General features: G+C 38.5%; 1 protein-coding gene and 1 long non-coding RNA gene across 14 annotated transcripts in view; both read right to left on the bottom strand.

Moving 5' to 3' along the window:
* Nucleotides 1-11,415, bottom strand: part of LOC116569206 — a 37,435-nt gene extending 26,020 nt beyond the window's left edge. For 3 of the 13 annotated variants that reach the window (XR_004276910.1, XR_004276909.1, XR_004276915.1), the window contains exons 1-2: nt 9,981-11,414; nt 1,883-2,174 (exon numbers count right to left, since the gene is read on the bottom strand). This is a non-coding gene — a long non-coding RNA (uncharacterized LOC116569206). Of the gene's footprint in view, nt 1-1,882; nt 2,175-6,539; nt 6,631-9,980 lie in introns of all 13 variants that reach the window. The other 10 variants (XR_004276914.1, XR_004276919.1, XR_004276913.1 and 7 more) reach the window with 8 other exon arrangements.
* A 3,932-nt stretch (nt 11,416-15,347) lies between these two features.
* SEMA3E (semaphorin 3E) overlaps nt 15,348-26,275 on the bottom strand; it is a 253,189-nt gene continuing 242,261 nt past the window's right edge. The window contains exon 17 of the mRNA XM_032306024.1: nt 15,348-16,711. Coding sequence (XP_032161915.1) covers nt 16,259-16,711 — 453 coding nt within the window. The 3' untranslated portion in view covers nt 15,348-16,258. The remainder of the gene's footprint in view (nt 16,712-26,275) is intronic.

The following is a 26,275-nucleotide window of genomic DNA, read 5'->3' as shown; positions in this document are numbered from 1 at the left end:
AGAATGGGAGAAGATATTAGCAAATGACATATCAGATAAAGGGCTAGTGTCCAAAATCTATAAAGAACTTATCAAACTCAACACCCAAAGAACAAATAATCCAATCAAGAAGTGGATGGAAGACATGAACAGACATTTCTGCAAAGAAGACATCCAGATAGCCAACAGACACATGAAAAAGTGCTCCACATCACTTGGCTTCAGGGAAATACAAATCAAAACCACAGGGAGATACCACCTCACACCAGTCAGAATGGCTTAACTTAACCAGTCAGAAAATGACAGATGTTGGAGAGGATGTGGAGAAAGGGAAACCCTCCTGCACTGTTGGTGGGAAAGCAAACTGGTGTAGCCACTCTGGAAACAGTGTGGAGGTTCCTCAAAATGTTGAAAATAGAGCTACCCTATGACCTAGCAATTACATTACTGGGTATTTACCCTAAACATAACACATGTAGTGATCTGAAGGAGCACGTGCACCCAAATGTTTATAGCAGCAATGTCCACAATAGCCAAACTATGAAAAGAACCTGGAAGTCCATCAACAGATGAATGGATAAAGAAGATGTGAGATATATATATATATATGATGGAACAATAGGCAGCCATCAAAAAAACAAAATCTTGCCACTTGCAACAACATGGATGGAACTAGAAGGTATTATGCTAAGCAAAATTAAGTCAATCAGAGAAAGACAATTATCATATGATCTCTCTGATATAAGGAATTTGAGAGGCAGGGCAGGGGGTTATGGGGGGGAAGGGAGGGAAAAGTGAAACAAGATGGAACCGGGGAGGGAGACAAACTAAGACTCAATCTCAGGAAACAAACTGAGGGCTGCTGGGGGGTGGTGGGAGGGATGGGGTGGCTGGGTGATGGACACTGACGAGGGTATGTGCTATGGTGAGCACTTTGAGTTGTGTAAGACTGATGATTCACACTCCTGTACCCCTGAAAGAAATAACACATTATATATTAGTTTAAAAAAATAATGGGAGGCCTTTAGCTAGACTCACTCAACTATGGCTCCAAGGCAGACAAAGCAGGTCTTGAGTTCTTTGGTTTGATGACAAGTTTTAAAATAAGTTATAAGGAAAAGATAGGACATGTGTAATTCCTTTGGCTTTTATGGCAGCCAAGGAAGTACAGTGCTCAGGACTCCCCTAAGAGAAAACCAGCTGCAAGTAGTGTAGTCAGCTGATGGCCCTTCGCCAGTGCTCTCTCCCAGGGCAACTGGATGATTAGCTGTGGCAGGGATACTTGTGTCCTGTCATTTCTTTCCAGTGCCAAACTCAACCATCTTTTTTTTTTTTTTAAGATTTTTTAAATTTATTTATTTGACAGACAGAGATCACAAGTAGGCAGAGAAGCAGGCAGAGAGAGAGAGAGAGAGGAGGAAGCAGGTTCCCTGCTGAGCAGAGAGCCCGATGTGGGGCTCAATCCCAGGACCCTGGGATCATAACCTGAGCCAAAGGCAGAGGCTTTAACCCACTGAGCCATCCAGGTGCCCCTGAACTCACCCATCTTAATGTCTGCTTTCCAGAGGACTTGAATCGACTCAGCTCCCAGTGAATTTTTCAAGAGCTAGGTATGAAGGATATCTGAGAATCTTTATTGCATAGGGATAATATTCCTATCTGTGACAGTGTCTAAGCATAAGGCAATGATGATAAAGAAGGTGGATGTAATGTAGGGCAAGGAGAAGGAAAGCTCACTTCTTCTGGCCTGGAAGGTTGTGGACAGAAGTGAGATGTAGGGAAGGCTGACTGGAAGAAATGCATACAAATGTTCTGCTGGGAGAAGCACTCTGCCATAGGACATAGGGGTTCCCGCATTTTCTTGCTGGTTATGGCAAGAATGCAAAGCCTTGACTGCACTTACCTGGGCCATTTCTCAGGCCTGTATTGGAAGCAAACAACTTTAAAGGATGATATGATGTATCCTTCCAGAACAAAGACAAGGCTTAATGGAAAAGCAGCAGATTTCCCAAGATCAATGTTCTTCGGCTATGAATCAAACTCACTGGATGCTCAGTAAACATGTAGGCTATTTTCTGTCAGCTCCATGGGAATTGTTGGCAAAGGTAACCAGTGCCAACATCATACTCATGCTGCTTGCTGTTATAGTAAAATCCTTTGTATCTGACCTGGAGCTCCGTGTCTTGTGGTAGCATCTGTGAAACAAATAATAGGTTACCTGTTAACTTGAACATAGGGTCACATCTCAGGCCTTGACACCTTCTCTCTCTCAGTTGCTTTGAAGCTCTAAAGTATACAAAGATGGAGAGGTCCCTGTGGGTAGAAGAATTCATATCCCACCTGGAAGAGTTAGAGAAGGCTGCTTTATAAATGACCCATATGGCCACTTGGAACTAGGTCTCATCCAAGAAACCTGGTGGCATGGTGGGAGATTATGTTGATAGAGGCCTGGACATTAACTCATAATGTATACGTGGGTCTCCCAGAGTTGAATCAAATTATAGAAAACCTTGTTGTCCTTGTGAAAAGAAGTGAAAGATAGTCAAGTGTGCTAGTCAGTTAACTTATGGGAAGAGATGGGGTAGTACTGCTGGAGGACTACTAGGGCTAAGCATTTCATGGTGGCATAGCCAGATCCCAGTACAACTTAACACCAGAGACTTTGGAGGTGGAGGTTGAAACATTAAGACCTTAAGGGAAAAGAATATTTTAATGCCATCACAATTCAACTCAATATCCTAGGAGCTCAAGGACCCTCTAAGTCATGGCTTGGGTATGAAGACACAGTTATTAACAAGGAGGTGTTCCTTCCCACATATCCCTGAGTACTTTTTTTTTTTTAAGATTTATTTATTTATTTGATGAGAGAGAGAGAGAGTGAGAGAGGGAATGTAAGCAGGGGAGTGGGAGAGGAAGAAGCAGGCTTCCCACTGAGCAGGGAGCCCAATGCGGGACTCGATCCCAGGACCTCGGGATCATGACCTGAGGTGAAGGCAGACACTTAATGACTGAACCACCCAGCCTCCCTCCCTGGGTACCTTTGAGAAAACTTGGAAACTTGGGAGAGACAGTACTTGGCCACCTGAAAAACTGAGCACTAGTGTCCAAGGAGGACTCTGGACTACCTGAAAGGACTGTCGGACTCATTTCATCGTACCAAATTGAAATCAAAAGGGCTAAGACGTTTTCCTGACACTTGGAATCCAAGAGCTTGTGGAAGAGAGCCAGGCATTGATAAAGAAACCACAGTTTCTCTGCTTATCTGAGTTGTAAAGCGAGTAGACTTGTGGCTCCATTTTGTAACATGCTGGCAGAGGAGAGCAGAAGGTAAAAAAATTAGAACAGTTAGGTGTGTTTGTTAAGATGTCTCAATTGCTGCATAGCGTAGAACGTATAAGAGATAATCCAGTTGTCTAGAATGTCAAAGAAGAGAGTCTTTGCAGGGGATTTTCACAAGGGTAATAAGATAATTAGTGATGTAATTTGGAGGGGTTCCCTCAATTAAAATATAACAATGTAAGTATAAACAATGTAACATATAACATGTAAGTATAACAATGTAAGTATAAGCAATTGGAAGGAAAATGACATGAGGCAGGAAGCTGGTATTGAAAGCCTGAATTGGGACAGCCCTTCTTGCAGAGAGATCTTCCTTTAAAAAGATTTATTTATTTACTTACTTACTTGAGAGAGAGAGAGAAAGAGAGAGAGAACAAGTGGTAGGGGGAAGGGACAGAGAGAGATGGAGAGAATCTTTGCTGAGCAGCGACCCTGATGCCAGGCTCTATCTCTCGACCCTGAGATCATGACCTGAGCCAAAATCAAGAGTTGGACGCTTAACCGAATGAGCCACCTAGGCGCCCCTGGATAGAGATAATTTTACAGAGAGAACCTTGCACCAAACCAAAGACAGAATCTACCACATCCCTCAAATACAGTAGATGAACTGATATATGTATCAAAAGAAACAGTGAGCTCCTCAGTAAAGTGCATCAGTTTTTCATTTATGGATTCTCTGAAAACACTTTATAGTATTTTTTTCTGCTATGTGGCGCTATACCATAAAATGTGGTAAAATGAACGCAATTTTAAGTCTCCTGTTTAGAAATGCTTTGACTGCTAGTCTACATATAGATGTGACAAACCGGAATAAATAAATTCACAGAGTTCCAATGTGTGTCCTCTTTAAACAGAATTAATTAGTTGAAGAAATGAGGCATTCTCACATTTAAAAATAAACTCAAAGCTAATTTTCAGATTGTTACCAAGAATATATGTGCAATATCCCTCCTGACAGCATAAAACTGATACAGCAAACATCCCTTTCTGCACACATCTTAGGGACTGGTTTATGTTTGACATATTGTTCCGTTTATTATAAGTCTGCCTAATAAAAAATGATATTCATATAGGCATTTCATATTTAAGAAGATGACATTCCCCCAAAATATATTAACACTAGGATTATTTCGCATGTAATTAAGTTGTGAGGACTGAGACGACATTTTATGATGACGTAACGCAGAACACTGTATAAAGGGACAGGTTACACTCCTTTGCAAACTAATTTGGCATCTCAAAAATATACTGTAGCTAAGGAGATCATATTGTAGACTGCGACTGGATTATTTGAAGAGACTGTAAGAATCTGCAAGTGATATGTCCCTGACAGACTTCCCCTACATGAACTAGCTTGAATTCGGCTCCGGCTCTGTGAGAACAAAGGTCACACAGTGTGCAAAGCAGGAGGAGGAAGGTCCTGGCATCTGGGAACTCAGGAAGGGGACAAGAGAAGTGGAGAGCTGACCTGAAGGGGATGACAGAAAGCATTTTTAAACTGTCCCTTTTCTTGAATAAAGGGAAAAAAACTATAGGGAAAAATGGCATAAAACATCTTTTTATTTCCCATTTTCTTTTTTCTTACACCTAGGGGAACATTCTTCTTTGTTATTTTAAGTCTCTTAACCAAGGCCTGAACTTTCTCTTCAAGTGTTCTGTCTGAAAAAGCCAAGTAGTTTCTTTCCTTCCCTGGTTTCCTTCCCCCACCTCCGCCCCATTAAACATGTCATTTTAACAGTTCAGGTGACCCCAGATGGCTTTTAGCTGGTTGACTGATACTGCTTCTGTGAATTCTAGCCCACTCAGTTCTACCACAGTTATTAGCATTTTAAAGAAGGTTGTTGGATAAATCAAAGATGTCTTTCTCCGACAGAATTTTTTTTTAAGATTTTATTTATTTATTAGAGAGAGAGAGAGCACAAGTAGGTATAGCAGTAGGCAGAGAAAGAGGGAGAAGCAGGCTCTCCGTTGAACAGGGAGCTCAATGGGGGGCTCGAATCCAGGACCCTGGGATCATGACCTGAGCCGAAGGCAGCTGTTTAACCAGCTGAGCAACCCAGGTGCCCCTTTCTGACAGAATTTTTAAGATGAGACTAAAAGACTTTCATATACACAAAATGTTGCACATGCCACCGGGGTATATCATTAAGTCTGGTAGGTCTTTGTGACTCAGCTAACCTAAAACTTCTTTAGCTGATTATCTTCACCAAAAGGTACCAAAGTTGGGGCGCCTGGGTGGCTCAGTCAGTTGAGTTCCTGACTCTTGGTTTCGACTCAGGTCATATTCTCAGGGTCATGAGATTGAGCAATGTGTTGGGTTCTGTGCTGAGCCTGGCACCTGCTTAAAAGATTCTCTCTCTCCTCCCTCTGCCCCTTCCTGCTCGTAATCTTTCTCTCTGTCTCTCTCTAGAAAAAAAGAAAAGGGGTGAAAAAAAGATGCCAAGGTAATTCCCTGAGGGAGTCATATTTTCAAGAAATGGTAGATAGGATTGGGAAGAGAAGAGAAGCTATACACAAGGAAAGAAATCCTGGCACATCCTTCACAGCACACACAAAACTAATCTCAAATGGATACATATCTATATGTAAGAGGTACAGCTATAAAACTTCTAGAAAAAATGTTGGAGAAAATTTTAGTGACCTTGTGTTTGGAAAACTTTCTTAAATTTAACACAAAAAACCTAAAGTGTCAAAAACTGGAGTTAATAAAAATGTTTGGTGCTAAGACATCGTTACCCAAGTGAACAAAAACACACAGAAGACTGAAATATTTACATAATCTAAATGTAACAAAGGCTGTGTATCTAAAATATGTAAAGAATGCCCACAGCTTAACAGGAGGAGAAACAACCAAATACAAATGGGCAAAATATCTGAACAGTCACGTCCCCCCGAAAAACATATGGATAACAAAAAAGCACATGAAAAGATGCTTGACATCATCAGTCACTGGGCAAATGCAAATGAAAAATTATGATGAGATACCAGGCCACACCTAGTACCTGAGCAAAAAATCGAAATGACTGAATATACCAAGTGTTAGTAAGGATTTGGAGGAAATAGAGCTCTCGTACACTACTTGTGGAAACGTAAAGTTGTACAATCACTTTGGAAAACAATTCTTTGCAAGTTAAATACATACCAACTACACAATTTGGAAACTCCATTGCTAGGTTTCTACTCAGGAGAAATAAACGGCTGTATTTATCAGAATCTTGTACCTGAGTGTTCAAAGCAGTTTTAGTTGTAATAGCTGGAAACTGGAACAACAAAACGTCCACATATTTGTCCATCCACCATAGTGGAATACTCCTTGGTAATAAAAAAGAACAAATCGTTGAGACATTTGACAATGGGGCAGAATTGGAAATTATTATGCTTAGTGAAGGAAGCTAGACAATTAGAGGATATACTGTATTGTTTCCACTTCTATACAGTTCTAGAAAACATAAACTACTCTAGTGTCATAAAATGGATGGGTGGTTGTCTGGGCCAGGGCAGGGGGAGGGGTGGACAGAGAGAAATAAATTGAAAGGGGTCATGAGGACATGTTGCCAGTAATAGATATGTTCATTATCTTGATTGTTGTAGTTTCACAGATGCATAAATATATATGAAAACTCATTATATATATAATATATATAAGCTCATTATATATGTATATATAATATATATAAGCTTATTATATATATTATATATATAATATACATATGAAAACTCACCAAACTGCACACTTTAAATATGTACAGTTTATTTTACATCAACTCTGTGTCAATAAAGCTTTAAAAATAACAGTTTAAAGATAAAGTAGTTTGGCCGCCCTACTAAAGAGTGTGATTTTTCTCTGCAAGTACTTGAACACAGTCTTTGGAAAAGATAGCCCATTTTATAGGCCCAAACAATGTTATAAATGGTAAAGCATTCCAAAATCATCTGGTCCAATCACTTCATTTTACATACTCGGTAGCCAAAATATATTTTACATATTTGGAAGCAGAGAAACTACATGGGTTTTCTAAGTTATCTGTCAACATGAGGACTGGAGGGCCATTCTGCTGGCTTAGGCTAGGATACCTTTCATGCATTGCTGCAGTTTTTTGCTCTACTGTCCATGAGACCAAATTTCCTAATATGAACAGTGACAAAACTGACAAGGAACAGACATTCCAAGAACGCTCCAGAAGTGTCCCTGCTTCTGCCATCTGTTCTTTAAGAATTGCGTGATAAGAAAAAATGTGCTGTCCTTTTATGTCTTATAAAATGTAATTCTGAATACTCCTTTTGGTGTCAATATTTTACCCTTTTGCTTCAATTATGTAAAGTGAATCTTTAACCACAGTTAACATATTTTCAGAAAGCTTGCCCAAATACTCCTTTCTCATAAATTATTGTACCGAAAGGTCAAACACGCAGCATTTACCAACAAAGTAAGAGACTTTTTTAACATTGCCCGAGTGTAGTGTTTTGCCAAAATTTGGATTTTTTTTTTTTAAAGATTTTATTTATTCATTTGACAGACAGAGATCACAAGCAGACAGAGAGGTAGGCAGAGAGAGAGGAGGAAGCAGGCTCCCTGCTGAGCAGAGAGCCCGATGTGGGGCTCCATCCCAGGACCCTGAGACCATGACCTGAGACCATGACCTGAGCCGAAGGCAGCGGCTTAACCCACTGAGCCACCGAGGCACCCTCAAAATTTGGATTTTTAAGTCAAGTGTTAAGTCTCTAAATTACCGGTTCAGGAGATGCTTGAGTTCCTTGCCCATCCCACACCAGTGGTACTAATTTTAATTTAAACTTTTCAATCTGCTTGTTGTTGCCTCAACAGATGATGTCTGTAGCAGATGATGCCTTTTTCCTACTCAACAGCTCTCTCTCCCACTGTCTTTTTTTTCTTATAGGTATGCTGGTCTCCTAGCACAGGGTTAGAAACTACCTTTCCTGGATTCCTTTATATACGTGCTGACACAGTCTTAGCATGGAAGTCTTCTAGAGGCTTTGGTGTGGGTGGCTGGATGCAGCGTGGACAGATAATCTACCTCTGAGTACTGCCTTTAGCACGTTTTGTGAGAAAAACAGATGCCTTGACCAATCTGCCTGAGGGCAAAGTCAATGCCCAGGATAGCAGAAGGGAAATATGGAAATTACCTGAGCCACTCAGGAATTCAGAGGGTGAGGGGCACCTGGGTGGCTCAGGGGGTTAAAGCCTCTGCCTTCAGCTCGGGTCATGATCTCAGGGTCCCTGCATTGGGCTCTCTGCTCAGTGGGGGGCCTGCTTCCCCTACCTCTCTGCCTACTTGTGATCTCTCTCTTTCACTGTCAAATAAATAAATAAAATCTTTAAAAACAAAACAAAACAACACAATGAATCCAGATGGAGAGCTCACAGGGCCAAAGGTAGACTCAAAGGAGGCAACACTGAGAGCTATAGAATATTCCCAGGCCTGAAAACCTAATGGAGGTTGCCCTGATGAATTATATCAACCTGCTTTGGATGGAGACTCCATTTTACCTACCATTTTCCCCCTGTTCGAAACAGAGTATCTGTAAACTCTTACCCTTTGTCTATCCCATCATTGTATGTTGGATTGCTTCAGTTTCACAGAACCACACATGGAAAGAAATCGTGCCCTAGTGGTATGTGAAGGATTATACCAAAAGTCTCATCTGCACCTGATTAAAGGCAGATGATAAGATTTGGGACTTTTCAGCTGACGCTGTAAAAGAAAGAGAACTTTGGGGACCTTGAGATGGGATAAATGTAATCTGCATTTGGGAAGAACGTAAATTTGGAGGGGGGGCAGGGGATGGATTGTGTGCTCCAAATATGGCCACATCCTAATCCCCAGAACCTGAATATATGTTGTATTCCATGGTGAAAGGGACTCTGCAGATGTATTTAAGGTAATACATCTTTAAAGAAAGAGATTAGCCTGGATTATCTCCGTGGATCCAGCCTGATCACATGTACCTTAAAAGCAGAGAAACTTATTTGTTTTTTCCACAAATGTGTTCTTTTTTTTTTTTTTTTAAATTTTTTTTTTTTTAAATTTCCAGCATAACAGTATTCATTATTTTTGCATGTGCTGTGCACTTAAAAGAACTGAAGTAGGTTCTTAGAGTTTTGTTCACTATTACTGCTCCTAAGGATTCTCATTCTGATCATTGATTTAATTTTTTTTCTTTTGGTAATAGGTTTTTGAACTACAACAAAAAATTATTTTAGCAAAAGTATTAGCCCTGTGGATAATTGCTATGGGATTTTTTTAGTGTTATAAATATATGTTTAGATATATTGTAATTCATATGATCCTCAAAAATCAAATTTGTTGAGTACAACAAATATGATATGTTTTTGCTGGTTATGTTTTGAAATGCCTTTAAAGATCTTTGTATAAATTGTTATAGAAATTTTATAATCTGTGATAGTAGTCAAAGTATAGAAGGTAAGAGGGAATGTGTATAAAATATTATATTTTATCATTTAAAAAAAAAAAAAAAAAAAGCAGAGAAACTTCTCCAGTCTGAAGCAGAGAAATGCAGCAGAGAGTCAGAGATGCCAAGAGTAAGGAGGACTTAACGGTCCATTGTTGAAACTAAATACAGAAGGCAGGGGGCAGGGATCTCAGTCCTAGAACCCCAGGGACCAGAATTCTCCCAATTACCTGGATGAGCTTGAAAGTGAGTTCCTCTCCAAAGCCCAGGCAGCCGGTGCAGTGATGTTGGTCTGTTGAGATCTCAAGCAGGGAGTCGAGCTAAGCACGTACCTTGATTTCTGACTGAGAAAAAATCACAAGATAATAAATTTGAGTTGCTTTGTGCTGGTTAAAACCCACCACCAACCATCAAACATGTAAAAGAAACTTTTCAACTATTCTTTCAAATTAGGTTGAATTCATGGAATCGACTCCAAGGGCTCATTCTACTTGTCACTAGCTTTTGTTGGTTGAAAGTTGAGTAGATCATTTTCTTTTCTCCTTCCCCAAGAACCTATTCTGATCCAGAGAAGAAACCCCACCTACAACTTGGAAAATATAAGCCAGCAGTCATGATAACTTATATAAACTTATCATAGCCACTTTTCCCATATATGATTGTATACTTAACTTTAGATCTTTTCCGATGTTTTGGAATATTTGTTGATGAGCTCATTTTACATGTTTCTGTTCATGCTGAACGTCTCTATCTGTGTCCGCTTTCCTTCAAGTATTAGCCCAGTCAGGTTGCTATAAGAAAATACCACAGCCTGGGTGGCTTAAACTGCAAACATTTACTTCTCACAGTTCTGGAGGCTGGGACGTCCAAGTTCAAGGTTAAGGTCCTGATTGGGTCATTTCTAGTGAGAGCCCTCTTCCTGTCTCACAGACAGCCATCTTCTTGCTGTCTCTTACTGTCTCTTTTCCGTTAAATTATTTTCTCTTTCTGCATACCATTTATCACTGCTCCCTCATTGTGGCTTCTCCAGATTCAAGTGTGCTTTTCAAAGCCACCCTGAGCAGGAGTCTTGAGATTCATAATTGGAAGTACACTCCACAACATTCCAAACACTCGAAATGCACTTTCAAAGCTGGACGCCGAGTGTGTTTCAAGTTGCATCAAGTGAAAAAGTAGGATTTGGAATTTTTCTGGTCAAAACTGTAAACACATTCTCAGGACAAATACAACTCAATTTTTCTTTATTCATATAACTTAATGGCACGCTTAGCATTTCTATACTTTAGGAAGCAAAACGGGTGCATGCTTTCATTCCCTTGATAACAGGTAAGAGAGTCCTAGGGATCGCAACAGTTTCTCCACGATTCCTGGACTGGTAACTGAGTAGATAGCCAAAGGGCAGTTTCAACGGGCTCGTCAAGTACCCCACGAAAACAGGGTGCCGTACTGTATAGGAATGCAAGTCTGAAACCAGTGGAAACAGTTATCATTAATGGCATAACCATATCATAAGGCTGCCAGAAACAACATCCCTAAGCTTCTGCCAGATTCCTGCTTTAAAACATGCTGAATGGGCTGTTTAGATTTCCGTACCTGTAAACGACCTATTCGTACCCTTTGCCAACTTTTTCTACTGGATCGTTTTAAAGAGTTCTTTGAACATTAAAGTATCCACTCGTTCATTCACTCAATAAATAGGGATTAAGTACCACAAAAATAAAAATAAACAAAATATGGTAACTAGTTACTGACCCAAACAACAAAATCGGTCTTGGAAACAAAACTCCCAAAGAGAGATCCACTTAACACCAAATCTCATTTAAATAACTTCTCCAACGAGGTTTAATAAAAATAGCAGAGAAAACAGTCATTTACATATATTAAGGTAGATGTTGAGGCCTGCAAAAATTGTAACCATCCTACGAGTTACCCTTACAAAAGCCTTCATCACCCCTCTTATCTGGATGATGCAGCTTTGAAAGGCTTTTCCAGCTGCTGGTCCTACAAACATGATGTGGCAAAAATAAGCCCAAATGCTGCAAGGGAATGAGATGAGTGGACATTTTCCTCCTTGAGGAAGTGGACTTCTGAATTTCCAAAAAAAAAAAAAAAAAAGAAAAGAAAAAAGAAAAAAAGGGAAATGGAATGCTTTTCTAACTTCTTAAAGAACACCAGCACTAGCCTAGCATTGTATGTTTACATGTGGGCTTTGACACATTCCGAAACTTTTGAGTTTAACTCACACAACCTTAGAAAACACTCCCCGGACAGCACGTAAGGGTTTAGCAAATATTTATTTCTTTAGCATCTAAGTTGCACTAAATAGAAATCGTACATAAGGGTACAGGCAAAGGATGCAGTGTAGAGTGGCAGGTCCACAAGATAGTCCGAGCAGGGTCAGTGGTCTTTGGACCTGACCGCTAGATGGTAAGTCTCATGGCTTCTAATTGGTGACAAGAAGTAAGAAAGCACATGCTGTTTCGGACCTGCGCACATAAAAGGGAATCAGAGAGGCAAGAACCGCCCCCTCCCCATATAGTACTCTAGCTTGTTACTAAGCCATCTAAACACAAACAGAACACATTCAGTTGTAACAAAAGCCAAAATATAATGCTCTCTTCCCAAGAAAAAAAATAAACATACCAGCTTAAATAACACACTACAATCAAAACAGTGTTCGTGGAAAGTCTATTATTTATAACTGAGTCAAAGCAACAGTTGTTGGCCTGAAAAATGAGCGCTGCTCTTGCAAAAGTGACTCGGATGCGATTCTCTGCTGTAAGAACAAGAACATGGGCTCCTCCCCACGCGGCATCTATGCGGGACTTTGCCCTGGGAGCTCAGGTATCTTCCCGATCCCAAGTGGTTTTCTTAATGTATCTGGCAGGCTAAAGACAACTCATTTTTAACGACAACAGCTGCTGTGTTTGTTTCATGCTTAACACCAACACTCAGAACTATTATTGTATTTTACAAATTTTACAAATGTTCAGAGTCGCTATGAAGATTTACAAAGCCCTACACCCTATAGCAAATATTAAACACTCCATAAAAACATCCTAAGTGTGTAACTAATTTGGGCAAAGAAAAAGCTCTAAAGTATATACAGACCTGCCATTTACTAAACTGGCAAAGACTTTCTGTTCCCTTTTCCCCCCCTAGAGCTCTTCTTTGTGTTTATTTCCACTTTAATCCCTGCTTCTCCAAGTTCATAGCTTTGCATTGAAATATTCAGCAATAAAAACAAAGGGAAAAAATGGCAATGTAGAATGTTAGACATGGAAGAGACCTCACAATTCCTGAAGCAAAGCCTTTTCAAGGTGCCATTCTCTTTGCCAACAAATCCACACCCCTCACTCAGTAGGGCTGATGAAAAGTTGAAAGAGGAGATACACACTGTTCTGTATCAAGGCTCGTTCTACTCCCAGGACCTCTTCCTTCACAGAGCACAACACACTGGAGGTCTGAAGAAGCAGAAGACTGATCTTATACAGAGGTGCCTCCTTGAACGTAGGATGGGTGGTTATGACTCTTTCTCAGCCTAATGTTTGCTCCCGAAGGGCACAATTTCTCTTCCCCAGGTCTATCCATGACTGGGCAAAATGCGGTGGGTCAGGGCCCACTCTTAATTCCCCCCTGTCTTGCAGGTAGCTAAACACGTGTCCTTTCCTGAGTTTGAGAAAAAGAGGATAAATCTGGTCAATCCATTTGTGATTTTCCAAGCCTGGACATTTCTCAAAGGAGATCCTGAATTCGAATTCTGACACCAGACAGGACAAAAGACGGGGTATGGGTTTTGTGGTATGTTTCAGATTCTCAAGGACAGAGCAACAGAGGTTGTTTGTTGGTTTGTCTTTTGAGAGGACAATGCCGGTTTATCTTACAGTACGTCGTGATGTGTGCGCGCATGTGCACTGCACTGGCACGCATGTTTGAGGGAAGAAAGGGGGAGAGACTGAGCAAAAGGGGAAAGTATACACATATATGTATGAAAATGTAGTGCTCTCTCTAAATTGTGGACTTGAGTCCTCTAAATTTTAAAAAGCTCCCCCTCTTACTAATCATCTCATTTACTTGAACAGCTTCAAGGTATATTTAATTCTTAAGGCTTATATCATAGAAAAGTTATTGTCCTCAGTCTTATCTCTTCAGTTGGACAAAAATGGCAACAACGTATGTGTTATCTGCCTTACTTAAAAAAAGAAATCTGGGGACGCCTGGGTGGCTCAGTTGGTTAAGCGACTGCCTTCGGCTCAGGTCATGATCCCGGAGTCCCGGGATCGAGTCCCACATCCGGCTCCCAGCTCCATGGGGAGTCTGCTTCTCCCTCTGACCTTCTCCCCTCTCATGCTCTCTCTCTCTCTCAAATAAATAAATAAAAAATCTTTAAAAAAAAAAAAAAGAAAGAAATCTGAATACAGGAAAAAACCCCACTTTCCCTTTTCTTGTATAATGGCAGAATGTTTTCAGTAAATTGTGCTTTATTGACTTATCTGTTCACTTTGAGTGTTTCGAACATAAACTTTGCTAAAGACCCTGTGATCCGTCGTTATGGTTCTACTTCTCTACAAAACCACTCTGCAACTGGGCAGGATTTTACTGATAAATATGCTGTGTTCAGTTAATATTGGTGGGCAGCAATGACCTCCAGTGGATTCATGGGCAAACAGCAACTGTATTTTTCAGAGAATGTTAATTTTCAAAGTATTTCCACGCTTTAGACGTTTTGAAGCTTGGTGGCTTAACAAATGAACTTTTTAAACTTTTTAAAAAAAAAAATCTATGTATTTCTTAGTTTTTGAATGAAATTGCAAGTCATTACAAGTTATCAACACTTGGACTTTCTGAGTTTTATACCCTATAAGCTAACTTTGAGAACTGAAATGAATAAGGTTTACATTTAAATAAATATTTATAATTTTTTTCATGTGTAATTCTCTCACTTTTAATTTTTATTTAAAAGACAAACCATGAGAGACTGTGGACTCTGAGAAACAAACTGAGGGTTTTGGAGGGGAAGGGTTTTGGAGGTTGGGTGAGCCTGGTGGTGGGTATTAAGGAGGGCACGTATTGCATGGAGCACTGGGTGTGGTGCATAAACAATGAATGCTGGAACACTGTAAAGAAATTTAAAAAATAAATAAAAATTTAAAGAAAAACAAAAAAACTCAACAAAACTTCACACTTTAGAAAGGCAATCACTAAATGAAAAGGAGAAGGAAAGACTTCAAGAAATAAGCATTTTCGAAAATAAAAACTTTTGATACTCTTTATGAAGGAAAAAGCATTCTAGACATCTTGGGAGTTAAGTGAACTCGCGAAACAATTTTCTTATTTGTTAACATTAAAATAGGGAACTTTGATATCTGACAGCAATCTGCTTTAACATTTTTAAAATAACAAACTTATGTTTCTGGAGTACCTTTTGTATTTCAGGGAAGATTATTTAGAAGGAATAAAATTTAAGTTTTAATAGAGCTTCGGTGCTGTAATATCTTCATTTTTGGCTTGTGAGGTAATAAATTATTCATAAACACATTATCTCCATCTTAGAGCATGACATAAGCATTAAGACATTTTTATTTAAGTTTTTTTTCCCCTGAAAATGGACAAGATGGATTAACAGAAGCTGCTTTTAAATCTTTACTAGACAATCTTAAAAAGAGAAAAAAAGAGAATATTTTTTCTACCACAAGAGGGCAGCAAAAACTTTTTCAGTTAGACTTCTAACTGAAACTTCAACTTTTTTGGCTTTTTTTTTTTTTTTTTTTTTTTTTTTAAATATATATCTTAATTGGAAGTTACCTTAACTTCATTCTTTATGCTGTGGAGTGAAATTGAAAGGACATGTTTTCATCATGAAACGTAACTATCGTAAATGGAAATGAATGGATTGTTTTATGAAGGGCACGAACCTCAACTCAAGGTGACCACAATTTTTCTTTCATGGTTTAGGATAATTACAACACACCGGCTTCATACAACACATAGCTTAGATACTAACACGAGAATTCTTAAAAAGTACAGACAGCTGATATGAGAACGTTAAAGTACTGGATATTCTGTATATTTTACATCGTGGAGGAAAGATAGAATTCAGAAAGATTAAAATATATATTTCATTTTTTTCATGCTTATGAAAATCTCTTGATTTTTCACCAATATTCCAGTAATCCCAAGTCTTCCAAGGGTAAAATAATAACTGTTAAGGAAAAGCAGCCAAGTACTCAAAACTACAGCTAGGGTCACTTTTTGGTAAATATAGTGGGAAGCCACTGAGGAATACATTTGTTCCGAAAAATTAGTTAATTTTATGAGATTTTTAACCAGTCAAATGAGTACATAGAATAATTTATCATAATACCTTCACAGTCATTTCTGTGTTACAGAACTCTTTTAAGCAATACAAAGAAAGCTGAATGGTTTCTCTTCCTTGTGGCCCTGGTCGTCCTGTTTATTTTCGGTTCCAAACAGAAATTCTCCAGAAGCCAGCAGACGGTTCGCCCCCTCAGGAGTCCAGGGTGTGCCTGGGCAGGCGATAGTGCTCGGCTTTGGGACGCAGCTTCTTTTCCTGTGGGTTGGCATATTTCCACTTGGAAGGCGACATTTTGAGCTTTTTCCTCTTCTTATCTGTGCACCAGACCTTTTCACAGTATTCTTCCACTCTCTGGAAGTTGCTGTAACCAATCAGCTGCAAGAATTCTTTATACCAGGGTTTTGCCCCGTGTGCGAGGCTGGTCTGGACTGGACAGGGCATCTTGTGGGGCCCGTCCTCTTCATAGTCTTTGTGGAACATTTCCTCTACTCTCTCCTCGTCCACTACCTCCAGGGTAATTTTACGGACGGTATGGACAAACCCGTGCTCTACTGTCTGGCAAAAATAGGTCCCAGCATCCATTTTGCGAACCCTAAGGAAGAGTAAACCGAGGTCCATCTTAACCACTCTGTCGTCCGTCTTCACCTGCAACAACAAGAAAATTAATGCCACTAGAATATTTTCCAGGATACAATACCAACCTATAAACCCTTTCACTGTCTGTCTTGATGCTTTCTAAATGTTTGTGATCCCATGATGAAATCCTGAGAGTCATAGACGCGTCTGAGTGACCCAGCGAGTGAGAAGGATGACCTGTGTATGCTGAGCTTACATTTGATATCACTGCGTACTGATGCTTTTAAGGTTATTTCACATCAGTATTGTTAAGAGCAGAGTGAGAGAGGTTTCTCCCTAATGACTTCAATTAATCATTAGAAAAAGCCATCGAGTTCAGCAGAGCACTCAACATTAGAGTGCAAATCTGTCCAGTTGATTTAACTTTTTCTTAGCAGACAGCACAAAAGCCATTTCTCACACTGTTCGTGGGTTCTTATCCTTCCAGAAAGTAAAGACTAGTGTCTCTATAAGGAACTCTGTTAAGAGATCTGAGATGCCTTCACTCTCTTTCCTTATGAAGAAAGAAAAAAAAAATCGTCTATTCATTAATGAAGTGAGCACTCCTTATATTTCTACAAGGCTTTCTATTTCACAGAGACATAAAAATAAGTCAGAAAAATCCATCATCTGCTCTGAAGAATCTCACTCTCCAGTAAATATTAGTATTGCACATAACTTCAGGGCTCAAATACCGTTTTATGTCTATGGCATAATAAATTACGTACATGACTTCTATAAATAAATACAATTCAAGGTAAGAAGAGCACAATAACGTTTTTGAAAAATATAGCTCGTATGATAAATGGAAGGTCTATGGTTTGACATCAGACAAAGCTATACTCAAATATTTCCACCACTATCTATGAATTGTGTGATGTAGGGCATTTATGTATAATCTCTGCCTTAGGTTTCTTCCTAAAAATGGAGATAAGCCTATTGTCACCCTAATGATTGTTGTGAAATTTAAATAAAATAATGTAAGTGAGAACACTTTGTACGGTGCTACAGGCACCTACCTCTCCCTTTCCTGTGTAGTGTTCTTCAGCTAAAAACAAACCAGGAGGTGTTTTCAGATGCCCTAGGATCATACCATGGGTGTTATAAAGGTGATTCCCATTACACTGGCTAACTTGGCCCTTGAGAATACAAAACGAAAACAATATTCGCCTTTGCTAAGACAAAAGGTGCAGACTAAGCAGCCACAACCACTCTGGCAGTAAAGGCCATTAAGACAAGCATGTTTTAGTTCCAGGGGCAGGTTCTGAGCAGGCCTGCTGGGTTCAGCTCTCCGGAGCCCTAATCAGATCCCGCATGGCTAAAGTTGCAGTGTGGACAACACACGATTGTATATCATTATGTAACTACATAATCTGTGAATCATGGCGAAATGGCATTGGCAGTGCCGTAAGACAAATTATGAAGCTCTCAGGGGGTTTTGTCCCCCCACCACAAGCCATGTAAGGTAAATTAATTACTCAGCAGTTCCAGAATGACGTCACTGGATGAAGGAGCTCCATAAATCCCAGACAGGGGCTTCCCTTGACTTGGCAGGACCGTGTCCAAGTAGGCAGAATGCTACAGCCATTAACTCAAGAAATTCTCTTGTGAGCAAGCAGGAAGCGCTGTTGAACCAAAACCACCATCACTACATCAAACAACTGTTCATCTGTCAACAGGTTTGCTGAGGAGGGATCCAGGACTCCTGCCACAGGCAGGAACTCAAATGACTTGGCGTCCCTGCTTATGTTCACCACTACTTCCTTCATAAATTTATCACATGTCATGGATGATTCAGACTGTGAAGCTCAGCCTCCAATGTTTTTAAACTCGTGGCTGTATGTGACAGAGAGATCTGCCTTCTTAAACCTTATTTTTTATGTTTCTTTTTCAAAACAGGCTGGTACATGCCATTTTACTGTCCCGGTTCTCTTCTTGGTTCCTTCTTGGTCTCTTCTGTAGACTTCTTCTTCCCTCTAAGGCACAATCCTCCATCCTTCCCTGATCTCATGTTTTATTGGCATTCATTTGGTAACTCATCTGTTTCCTCATTTCAATGAGCTTCCCTAAGACAGTGTCTCTTACACATATATGGTCTACTGTTTCGTGTTTCCTGTTAATTACAGAACACTGACTGAAACTTCCCTGAGCCTTCATTATTTACAATCCACTGTCTTTCCATGCAAACTGCACCCCCCCTTTACTAACTTCCTTATTCCTGACAATTATATTCTTCTTCTTCTAGTCCATCTATCCTCATGTGTTCCTCTACTTCCTTCTCATTATTATGCCCTCAGACCCACTACATTATAAATTCCCATCAACGTTTCTTCTGTGGTGATGGTGGGAACCGTTCACTCCATTTCACTAATTTCCCACAGTGTCATACTTTGTGATGGATACTTCGATCTTACCTCATAGTAGACTCCTCCCAAATCTTCCTTCTTTTTCTTAGGCTCAGCTTGATTCTGTTTCATGACCCACGCTGTTGTACCTGTCAGAGGGACTTCCTACTGCTGGTTCCATATTGGAAAAGGCTGAATTAAAACACCATCTCTTCCAATGGGCCTCCCTCACACCCCTGTGAGATGGTCCTCCTTCCCTTCCTACCATCATGTCACCTGTTAACCTTTGTCAACTGAGTATGCACTATTACCTGCAAAAAATAACAAGTCCTTCAGCGATTTTGACTGAAACCTTTCCCGTTTCTTTCAACAAAAGAGTAGTATTTTACTCTGCTTCAAATTTCACTTCCTTTTGTCAGCTCCTTATCCAGATTCTATTGCTTGCTCAAGCAGGTAAGAATTGTTCAGTTAACAAGATCCTGCTTTTCTAAAACCATACCCCCGAATAGCGCACTCTAGTGCTTCTCAAGGGTTGGTGGAATAGGTACATTTCTGGATGGAGATCAGTGAGTGTTCTGTAAAGACTTCTTGGATGATTGTGTTTAACCTTCATGGTAATCATGTAAATTAATAAACTATATTTGGGATCATAGGGGAGATCAACTTCATTGTTAGTATTGGTGCTTATCATAGACTCTGAACCATTTTCAGAGCTTTAATGTTTCCAGCTGCTGAGAACAAAGATGAATGCAGTATGTTAATGATACGTTCCAGCCAAATAAAAACCAAACAACATCCCTATGCAGCAAAGTACATAAAAAGTTTTGAAGTCACTGGTATAGAGAGTTAGGGGGATTGAGTCAGCACATGGCACAAAGTGCTACAGGCAGCTGTTTTAAGCACACATGTGCACACGTGTATGTGGGAGTCTGTGTCCTATGTTACGTTCATGGAGATGCCTTATTTTGGTGGTAAAAAATGATCACATTAAATAAAGATTTAAATGATACATAGAATTGTCTGTATCTTATTTGTAAATTTATTTTGCCTCTATAGTTGAATAAAAGTCACATGCATAAAGAATGCATTCTTTCTTTCATTCTTATGAGTATTTCATAAACATTTTAATACAAGTTGTGCTAGAAGCCCAAGACCATGTTTTAATTTCAAGGGCAGATGGTGGAGACAACCTTTACAGACACCAGAGTCAAGTCTTCCTTTTCCGAACTCTCTCTGTTCCCGGTTCCTTGTATGGCCACTTTCTTTCTCTCTTGCATGGCTGATTCAGGTCTTACTCTTCCTTTCCATTAGTAAACTCCTTTCTACCATCCACCAATCCATTTTGTAAAATTTCTTTCCAAGCTTACACTTTCACTTTTTAATGAATACTTTCTTTTCAGCCCTAAAGATCTCGTCTTTCTTTTTATAATTCAATAGCATTCTCATCTGTAGCACACAAGCTGACATTTATATTCCTTGTCAAATAATTTTGCCATGCAAGTTTCATCTTGTTAATTGTAAGTTTCATAAGAGCAAAGGCCTATCTTTTAATTATACTGAGTATTCCATACTGAGGAGAGTGCTCAGAACATAGTGAAAATGAGAACATACTAGTTTGTTCAGAGTGTACAAGATGCAAGGCCATGGGGTATCCCCATAAAGGTATGTCCAGAAGTGATTCACTTCTTCTATGTAGATCCAGTAGTGATTTGGACAAGGAGGAAGCCAGCATGATTTCAGGAGCAGTCGGTAACTACTGGAAGGGACATGCTTCACTCCTAGGACACTGTCTTTGCCTGGAAGGAATTTGCTTACAAATACCCGTATTGAATATGGTCCTTTGTTTTCTCCCTACTATATTTCCTGTGAGAGGGCAAATATGAACATAAAAAAGACATCCAGTGTAATTTCTGGCATATAACAACAAGTTTATGAAAGTGTTTTAGAATAAAACAAAAAGCAAAAATGAAAATAAATACAAATCCTTGGCCACTGGGTTAGGAGTGCTTTTTTTTTTTTTTCCTCAAGCAGGTAATTCTTTCAAAATCAGAAGCCCAATATGAGAAACACTGTATTGTGTGCATATAAAGTCCAGCCAAGTTCAAAGACATGGAAGCATGACAATTACAATGGGAACTGTCCTCCAGCAATTATTTGCAAGCTAGAGATAGCGCCTGTCTCAGAATGTAGGTTTCCCTTCACAGTTACAATGAGTTAGAAATTTCAGTAATAAAAGATGTTTTAACTTCAAAATCTGGATGGCCGTACACTATGAATGTTAAATCACTGTGAAAGTTAAATGTATCTTCCATAGTCCGTGAATACCTAAAAATAAAAGTGACTTAGAAATTTGTATTTGAAGTCCTTCCATGATTTAATCTTTCCACTTTAGTCCACATGGGCACCTTCAGCAGCAAATCTTGACCACACAATTGTTTTTATCAGCTGTACTTTCTCTATGTCTGTAGACCCGATTTCCTTGGTCAAGAAGATGATACATAATACATCACTTTATCAAATACTCTTATAGGCAATCTACAAAAATACAGCATTTCTTACTGAAAATGGTTTTAATATTCTGAGTTATAGAGATTGATTCAGTATGTTTTGTAACGTCAAATAAAAAAAAAGTAATTGAACAAAGAACCCAGCACATCTGGAAGCTGGTCAGGAAGAAGCAGTGATTTCCATGTGTATCAACCATATGGGTCCACGCTCTTCATAGGAAAAGGAAAGACATAGGCCTTTAACTCATTTCTTTCAGAATATATTTAACACTGAAATAGAGTTTTAGTCAAGAAATAAAGACCAATAACATATATTTGTTTGTTTATCTGGCCTACATTCAAAAAAAAAAAATTAGTTGACTTACAGAAAATATATCATACATCACTGCATAAAACAAAATTCTTCTTTTAAAAAACACTTTTCAATGTGAACCTGCTTTATGATCAAGATGACTGCCCAGCAGGAACAGGGTGAATTACTTGATAGCTCATTTAGGGAAACCTATCACACTATGTAGAGAAGAAATAAAGTTGTATATATACTTCAGATTAACTAAAGATCCAAATTGGAAAACCTTTGTCTAACACAAGAAAATGCTGAGAAGAAAGTTATCATAAATAAGAACTCAATACCATATTGTGAAAGAATGTTATCTTGAGAAACATCAACTATATTAAAGAGGAAACTTGGAACATTTATATTCAAGAACAAATGAATACATAGAAATGCAAAGAACTCTCGAAAGTCAAGAAAATGGAAAAATAAAGGAGAAAAATAGGGAAAAAACATATCAAAAAGCAAATCAAGGAATAAGAAACCCAAATGTAAAGTACACAAGTTAATGTTCAATCTTACTAGCAATTTTAGAAACACAAATGTAAATAAGATACGACCTTCTACCAGCAAGACAGGCAATAAATAGAAAATACCAAAAACTGGTGAGAGTATGGGAAAATGGGAATCCACATAAACCACTTTGAGAGTGCAGATGATGCCAAAATTTGGAAAGCGAGCTGACAGAATCACAGAAATGAAGGTTGTCACAAGACAAGAATGCAGAGATTTGCACCCAGGTCTGTCAGAGGTTACTTGAAGAGATGATCCTTAAAGATGTGGTAGTGGGAATTAATGACACTCTTGGTCCACTCTGAGGATGACGGATCAATCAAGATTAATGGAGCCATGCTATGGGATGCTAAGTCAGAGACACGATAGAGCCACAGTAATAAGCCGTGAAACACAGTGTTGAGTTATAAAGAGAAGGAGAATATGACCTAGAACTCAATAGATTTATTTTTACAGCTCATGGGTACTCAAAATGTTATACTTGTTCAATATAGTGCAAATGATGTAGTATTGGACTTACTCCAATCATTACACAGCATGCATATGGGGAAGCAAACATAAAAGTGGAAAAAGGTGGTCCAGGAAAAATGAAGTCAAACAAGAAGGATTTGTGTGAACCTATTATGACAATGTGCTGTGAACCAAATGATATGCTTATAATGATTATCTTGGTTTGGCAACCAATAAACTAAGTCTGTAAGATCTGTTCAAGCTCTAGTATACCATACTCATACGATTTTAGAAATAATGCTGCAAAATACACAAACAGCAGTGTAAGGGTAATGTTTTATTAAAAATTTCCATATGGAAGAATATCGGGATAATCAGGATGAAGGGAAAATAAAAGGAAGGGATGAAAGAAAGATGATGTTTGAACACAGAAATGTATACCATAAGGAACTACACAACTGGTCTATTTAGACTACAAAGTCAACACTAAGTTACCTAGTGATTGAAGGAAAGAGGAAAGTATGCTGAATTCTAAGGCCCAAATGACCCTAAATTATATATTCCTTATCATAGGGAATATAGTCAATGATAATGTAATAGCCTTGTTTGGCGACAGATGGCAGCTACACTTGTGGGGAGCACAGCATAGTGTCTACAGAAGTTGAATCACTGTGTCATATGCCTGAAAATAATGTAACATGGTGTGTTGACTATACTCAAATAAAAAAAAATATTAGAACAAAAATAAAGTTACTCTTTATAACAAGAACATCTTTTCCCAGCACTGAGGCCTGAGGAAAAAAAAATAATCTCTTCTGTGTTTTCATAAAATGAGATAGATACAGGCATCCAAACAAGAGCACTATACTAAACACATTCTCTTAAGGTCACATCTCAAGGTCAAGACAAGATGCCCAAGTACAGTTCAATATAAGCTATTCTACAGGACTCACACAATGTGGAATGGATATAAAATTCTATGCAGAGGTATCTTTTATTATCTAGAAAACCACAGGAACTATAATTTAACCTGGGATCAGGGGAATTAGAGTGAAGAGAATTCATATGATATTGTTTTGATATTGTTGAACATATGTTGATTTGTTCATATGACATTGTTTGATATTGTTGAACATCCACCATGTGTCTGACACTGGGCTTGCAGAGTAACCATGTTAGTTTGTTTAATCAGATGCCCAATGTCAGAGTGAGGAATAAAACACAGGTCTCTGTCTGATTCCATAGATTCAGGAATGCATATTTAATTTTCAAAGATATTCAGTATTCTCCTGGAAAACTAGCCAAAGAGAATTCTATCTAAACCACTAGATCCAGTTCTATCCTTATGACCAAAATAATGCTCTCTATTTTCCACTTACAGAACGGTGAAGTTAAAAAAAAAGGGGGGGGGAGAAATTAATGGGCTACACTGCTAATTACTCCAGAAATAAAATATGGGGCAAATGACATTATAAACATATGCTTGTCAAGGCTTAGAAAAGATGAGTGGAGATTTTTTTAAAGACTGAAATAGAAACATCAAAACTATTAAGCAGATGTTTCAAATGAGGGAGAGTTCATGCACTTTCTGTTATGACAACAAGAAAAACAAATAATATTCATGTGGAACAAACCTCATGCTTTCAGTACATGTGTAAAAAGACAGTATCATAAACTTATGGCTGTCATTGATCCCTTAGGCTTTCTGTCATGGGTTAGCACTGGGAAGGTCAAGAAAATACAGGTCACTTAGCAAACAACATGGTAGAATAAGGATGAGATTTTACTTCGTAATTCTTCTAGTGTTGATGATGTAATAAATCTGCAACATTAAAAGATGTAACTTATATACTCTATTTTTCTTTTGGTTTCACAAGAGAAGCTGTCTCCACAATGCACTGAATCACCAATAAAATTAGTTTTATTTAAAGCTGTGCAAATTCTGCAGGGATGCAATGAGCTCCGAGTTATCTGGAAGGAACCACTGATTGATAAGTTAACCATGCTTCTTAGATTTCTCAACAGTATTCAAATGACTTTGATGAATTCATCCTACTTAGTAGGTGGTCTGAGAGCAGAGTTAAAAGTAACAACTTTTGGCATCCAGTTTAAAAAAAAAAAAGAATTCAGAGAGTGGGGGGAAACTGACGTCTTGGAGTTTTGATGTCAACTTACATTGTTTCTTGGATTTTCTATAATAAACATGCACACTTGTGCATTATTTAAGCAGTCTATACAATGCAGACAATCAGCTATTTTAAAATGAGGTATTTTAAGACACACAAGAACACACAGAAATATTTGCCCTTAAAGAAAGGATCCACAATGGAAAACCAATGAGGATCAAGGGGAAAATGAAACTTCTGTGCTTGGGTCAAGTGTGGCGCTGGTCTTATGGACAGCAACTTACTTTCCTGCCTTATATCACTTTGAAGAATATTTTATGTGTTTTAGGATTGGCCCCCAGTTTCTTCACTGGGGATTTGTGTATGGTAATTCAACTCCTTCCTTGAACTCAACCTTATTTACAGTATCTTTAGGACATACATTGCTTTTGTCAGTAAAGGACTAAAGAATAAGTCCAAAAGATCACACTCCAAAAAAAAAAATTCATATTGCTTAGTTTTATCGAAAACTCATTCTAATGAAATTATAGTGCTTAGTGCAAAGTGAGGGCTTAGTTATTAATGAAAAAAAAACTTTTCTCCAAAATACAGAGATATTTTTCACAATAATGCTCATTTAATAAAGCTTCACTCTACCTTAAATCAAAGGCCAACAAACTTCCTGTAAAGAGTGATACAATAAAGATTTTTGGCCTTGGCAGTTCATATGTTCTCTCTCATAACTACTCAACTTTGTGGTTATAGGATGGAAACATCCATAGACACTAGGTAAACAAATGGGCGAGACAGTTTTCAAGTAAAATTTTATTTACAAAGGAGGTGGAGGGCCAGAAGTTTGCAACTTCTGCCTTAAATCATTGTCGGGTTCAAAGAAATACTCTATTTTCAGGTTAAAATCATCTATTCCAAATTTACAACATTCAAGATAAATATTATAATTAAGGTTAAAAAGTTGTTTACTAATCTCGTGAAGAGCTTGACGAAACTACGGTTTTCTTTACCATGATAACTTGGAAAATACATGTAGTGAATTAATAAACATTGAAATCTAAGCAACAAATACATATGTAAATTTTCCTTCATTTCCTTAAGTTTTAAAATGTAGTCCTTATGCATTTTGGAGAAAGAGAAATGCACAAAGAAATACTCCAATTGTCTAACCAGTCTGAATTCCTAACAAGTATGAATTCCTTTCCTTTGGAATGTTACTCAAGATCAAACTTTTGCAATTATTTTGGAAGCTTATAAATTCAAGTACATGAACTGAGAATTCATAAACTAGGGTGTATCACTTTAGGTGATTTAGTTACGTTTACAAT

Source organism: Mustela erminea, chromosome 11 (assembly GCF_009829155.1).
Source record: "Mustela erminea isolate mMusErm1 chromosome 11, mMusErm1.Pri, whole genome shotgun sequence".
NCBI lineage: Eukaryota > Metazoa > Chordata > Mammalia > Carnivora > Mustelidae > Mustela > Mustela erminea.
Note: the sequence above shows the minus strand (reverse complement) of the source record. Positions and strands in the feature narration are given on the sequence as shown.